The sequence below is a fragment of the Musca vetustissima genome, unplaced genomic scaffold (assembly GCF_032173495.1).
Source record: "Musca vetustissima isolate MV318-11 ecotype Yass unplaced genomic scaffold, APGP_CSIRO_Mvet_v1 utg210560, whole genome shotgun sequence".
NCBI lineage: Eukaryota > Metazoa > Arthropoda > Insecta > Diptera > Muscidae > Musca > Musca vetustissima.
The window spans coordinates 2824-8254 of record NW_026875984.1 but is presented as its reverse complement, the minus strand read 5'-3'; the positions used below and the strand labels follow the sequence as shown (position 1 = coordinate 8254).

General features: G+C 33.5%; 1 protein-coding gene across 1 annotated transcript; it reads left to right on the top strand.

Annotated features, from left to right (window-relative positions):
- The first annotated feature begins 1744 nt into the window (after positions 1-1744).
- Positions 1745-2406, top strand: LOC133338527 (uncharacterized). Its single transcript, XM_061546696.1, has 3 exons — positions 1745-1873; positions 2033-2200; positions 2257-2406. Exons 1-3 carry the CDS (start codon positions 1745-1747, stop codon positions 2404-2406), a joined length of 447 nt encoding a protein of 148 aa, XP_061402680.1.
- The last annotated feature ends 3025 nt before the right edge of the window (positions 2407-5431 follow it).

Genomic DNA, 5431 nt, shown 5'->3' with positions numbered 1-5431 from the left:
TATATTTTCGTCCGATTTAAAGTCAATGGTGCACCAAAGTCCCTATACATCTTTCGATTTGCACGATGTTTGGCACAGCGTAATCAATAAGGTCTAGATTGATGTGTGCAAAGTTTCGCGAAAATCGGTTCCGATTTGGATATAGCCTCCATATATATCTTCGTCCGATTTAAGGTAAATTGTGTACCAAAGTCCCTATATATCTTTCGATTTGCACGAAATTTGGCACAGCGTACTAAATTATGTCTACAATGATGTATGCAAAGTTTCGTGAAAATCGGTTCTGATTTAGATGTAGCTCCCATATATATCTTCGTCCGAAATTTGGCACATCGTACTAAATTATGTCTACAAAGATGTATGCAAAGTTTCGTGAAAATCGGTTCGGATTTAGATATAGCTCCCATATATATATTCGTCCGATTTAAAGTAAATTGAGTACCAAAGACCCTATATATCTTTCGATTTGCACGAATTTTGGTGTAGGGTACTGAATTAAGTCTAAAATGATATTGCTAAGCTTCGTGAAAAGATCCATAGCTAGGCCGATTGACACAACGTACTGATGTAATAGAAATTTGTCTCTGGCAAGTTTCCCTGAAATCGGTTCAGATATAAATATATAACAAAAACGCGTCGTCTGTTAGGATACATACGTAGAATATACCCAAAGTGGTGAAGGGTATCATATAGTCGGCCTAGTCCGACTTTACTACTTTCCTTACTGGTTTATATTAAAATAGTTATTGTTTTTGCAAAATAGTCAGACTTAATCCCAATTTGTTGTTTTTATAAAAAACAACTATTTATTAGTGGGGAATGTATGGCATTGTCCGCCGAGGGGTAAGGCAGGGAAGACCCGCATTTAGCCCTAGCCCCTGTGTGGGAGGAACCAGAAGGGGGGGGCCGATATTCCCCATGTTCGAAATTGAACTAATTTTGGAAGAAATAATAAGATGGGGAAAGTTTGGGTGAAATCAAAATTTTTTGAAACAAATTAGGTACAAAGAAACATGGCGTCTAGGACCAATATTTAGAACCATAATCGGTTTGTTGAAATGTCGGTATAGGTACACTTTTTGGTATGTTCCTTATATTTTTATTTCGAGTACCTGTAATTATATATATATGGTGGAGGGTATCCAAAGTTTGACCCGGCCGAACTTAACGCTTTCCACTTGTTTCTTCTTGATCTTATTTAACTTGATACTTATTTAACGTCTATAAATCCAGACACTGCAGAAATAAAAACAGCAAAATCAAAAATGTCGCGTGAGTGACCGAGAAAAATCCTTCGGAAATAAAGGATATGCCAAAATTTTGAAAGTGCAATAATAATGCTTGGTATGTCTTATTTATGTAAAGAATATTAAAAGTTCAAAATATATATATATATATATATATATACAGCAGTGATCTCATCAACATTACCATATATGCGTATCGATAAATATACGATATATATATATATATATATATCGTATATTTATATATATACACATATATTAGATTAATTGTTTTACTAATCGAAAATTAATACTTTACTATTTGTATTTAATGACAGTCCGAATAACATTGTCGCTCAGAGTTGATTGAATTCGCCACTTCAACGGTAGATGGTGTTCGCTTAAACTTGCCCAATTTTACAAATATGAATTCGAAACCGCATATTCTTATTAGCCTGATCGGATTGCTCGTCTGCAGCCATTATGGACTCGGAAAATCTTCTTTTAAATTTACCAACATGAAATGTTACGATCATGATCCAGCTTTTGCACGTTTTGAAATATGTAAATTGAAAGTTGTACGACGTGGTGTGGTGTCATTAAATGTTCGGGTTGGCTTATATCAGACACCCGTGACAAATACAAGTGTAAGAAAAAAAACGAGATGCAATGTTTCATAAAATATTTGCAAACGTTGTCTTCTTAACAACACAGTCGTATTGAAAATTTCTGTTTGTACTGCAAACAAAAGACCCAGCTTGAAAATATCTTTCTTTTGTACTACTAATTATTTATTTTTATTGTAGATTAACATAGCCGTATATAAACGTGCCAATGGCTATCGACCCTTTCTTTACAATATCAGCGAGGATGCCTGTGCATTTTTAGCCAATCGTAAACGTTATCCAGTTTTAAAAGTTTTATTGGATGTTCTCTTAGCCAAATCAAATTTGAATCACACCTGTCCTTTTACTGTAAGTACTTTTTCCATTGCAATAATTACAAATAAACAATTTTTATGACATTTCAGGATGCAATTGTTGTCAATGATATGGTATTGGAAGATAAGTCGTTTAATTTTTTACCAGTACCGGAAGGTGAATATCTTTTCAAAATGAAAGTTTTCGCCTACAATGATTTAAAGGCTACCATTGAAGTTTATGTTTATCGCAGAGAATGATTATTTTGAGTGTTTTATTAATTTAACTTTATATCGTCCTCATTTAATGTTATTTCTGTTTTAACCCTTTTAGTGACAAAAAAAAATTGTCGGAATAAAAATCTAAAATTTTGTATTTAAAATCATATAAAGGCATAGATTTTAGAAAAAAACGATTTTTATTTTAACCCTCGGACAGTTTCCCCTGTCTTTCAGCAAAAACAAAAACATTAATAGTAACGGTACGTAGGACACCCGAAAAATTGCGAAGAAAGGGAGTATATTTAAATGTCGAATATATTCGACAATAACACTGAAAGGGTTAAAAAACCAGTAAGGAAAGCAGTAAAGTCGGACTGGGCCGACTATATGATACCCTTCACAACTTTGGGTATATTGTACATATGTATCCTAACAATATCATGTCTATGTTCCCTCTTTCTCCAAACTATCCTAACTTTAATTTCATTCGAGCAGATTTAGAGCCGTCTGCGTAACATGGGGAAAATTTATGGAAAACTATTGATAGCAAAATTCATGCACGCTATTCGGTACGCCGCGTTGTTAAAAATATAATCTATATGTGGGAGCTAAATCTAAATCTGAACCGAAAATTAACACACATCTTTCTAGACTTAATTCAGTACGCTATGCCAAATTTTATGCAAATCGATGGATATATATAGAAACCTTGGTGCACCATTTGCATAAAATTTGACGAAAATATATATGGGAGATATGTCGAAATCTAAACCGATTTTCCCGAAACTCACCATTCATCATTGTGGACTAAATTCAGTACACAATGTCAAATTTTGTGCAAATCGAAGGATACAAAGGGACTTTGGTGCCCTATTTACCAAAAATCGGACGAAAATATATATGGGAGCTATATCTAAATCTGAACCGAGTTCCACGAAATTTAACAGATTTCGTTTTAGACTTAATTCAGTACGCTGTGCCAACTTTCGTGCAAATCGAAGGATATATAGGGACGTTGGTGCATCATTTACATAAAATCGGACGAACATATATATGGGAGCTATATCGAAATATCGACCGATTTTCCCGAAACTCACCACTCATCATTCTAGAGCCAATTTAGTACACTAAGCCAAATTTTGTGCAAATCGAAGCATACAAAGGGACTTTGGTGCACTATTTACCTACAATCGGACGAACATATATATGGGAGCTATATCCAAATCTGAACCGATTTTCAGGAAACCTAACACACATCATACTAGACCTAATTCATTACCTTGTGCCAAATTTCGTGCAAATCAAAAGATATATAGGCACTTTGGTACGCGATTTACCTTAAATCGGACGAAAATATATATGGGAGCTATATCCAAATCTGAACCGATTTTCAGGAAACTTGACACACATAATTCTAGACCTAATTCATTACGCTGTGTCAAATTTCGTACAAATCGAAAGATATATAGGGACCGTTTACATTAAATCGGATAAAATATATATATGGGAGCTATATCAAATTTTGAACAAATTTTTCCCAATTTCAATAGGGTTCGTCCTTGGGCCAAATAAGTGACCTGTGCGAAATTTCATCCAATTCGGATTATAAATGCGACCTGTGCTTTGGTTACAATTTTACATCGACAGACGAACGGACGGACGGACATGCAGAAAACGACTCAGAAAGTGATTCTATGCATATTTTCAAAAGGAACCATGTGTCTATCTCGAGTATTTTTGCCTGTTACAAACATATGCACAAAGACATAATACTCTGTACTGAAGGGTATAATTAGCACAAAAAGTTAAATTCTGTTAGTATTCATCTGTTGAATATATCCGAAGTTTATTATTATTTATTAGTTCATTAGAAAACAAATTGGTGCAAATTTTTGAACAAAATTCAAATAAATACCTTACAGTTATAAATCATAAAAAATGTTAAATAGCCACAACAACGTTGGCTGGGTCATGTTGTGAGAATGGATGAGGATGCCTCAGCACAAAAGGCACATAAAAGCGAGATAACTGATTGTTTGCGTAGGCAATAAAAAGAAAAGAAAACAAATGAAAATAAAACAAAAGAATTTTAGTTTTTCCCATTAAATACAAATTTAATTCTTTATTAAATATTGTTTGGATAAACAATATTTTACCTTTTATAATAATAAGTTGAAAGGTGGACGAATATCCAATATGGCTGTGTTGTGGACGAAAATTCAAAAAAACAAGTGACCGCTTGTTGTTGCAAAGTTGCGCTCTTCTTTGTTTACTATTTAAAATTTCACATCAGTCACTTTGTGCGAAAGCACAACGTTGCATTTTTGCTATTGATGCACAAATTCTAACGACAGGAAAATTTGAACTTAGTTTTAAAAGTTGGAACATAATTCCTAATTAAACACTGATTGTTCACGCAAAAAGGTAAGGTTACGAATTAGATGGAAATATCAAGTGGAAGAGAACATGTCGAAACATGGTCTTTCAAATTGGAAGAGCTGTGCAAGACAGACTCGGTCGGAAATCGTTGTTAAGCTCGGCTTGTGGAACAAATGCTCTGTCACAAGCTAGCTAAGTAACGCTGGCACTACGAGTATGAGATTTATTGAAAACAGAAACAGAATTAGCTGCGGACATAACAGGCATTAATCACGAATTAATACATAGATTTAAAATCTTATTAGACGCGATTTCCAGTGGACACAAAAAATGACTATAACAATGCATAATTACATACGACACATATTTTAATACGACAATTTCATTTACATAAAATGATTATTTATAATGTCATATAATGATTATTTATTTATGATTTATGAAAATTGGGTTTTATTTCATATGTGTTTGTCTTATTTATTTTTTTTAAATAAATAAATATTTTTTAGACACTGTCTTTCGAAACAATTAACGTCCAAAAATATTTCAAATCGACCACTGTGCAGCGTTTGCCTGGTTTAAATATGTATTGTATATTTATCAACCACCACCACGTGAAAGTGCACATATAAACTCGCTTCTGCATGTCAGAGTATATTAGCTAATTATACCCTTCACCACACTG

Excerpts from the sequence above, each read along its gene's own strand:
- LOC133338527 (XM_061546696.1), top strand. The coding sequence starts at position 1,745 with ATGAAATGTTACGATCATGATCCAGCTTTTGCACGTTTTGAAATATGT. Across the intron at positions 1,874-2,032 it reads CACCCGTGACAAATACAAGT|ATTAACATAGCCGTATATAA; the intron begins GTAAGAAAAAAA and ends TTTTTATTGTAG. Across the intron at positions 2,201-2,256 it reads ATCACACCTGTCCTTTTACT|GATGCAATTGTTGTCAATGA; the intron begins GTAAGTACTTTT and ends ATGACATTTCAG.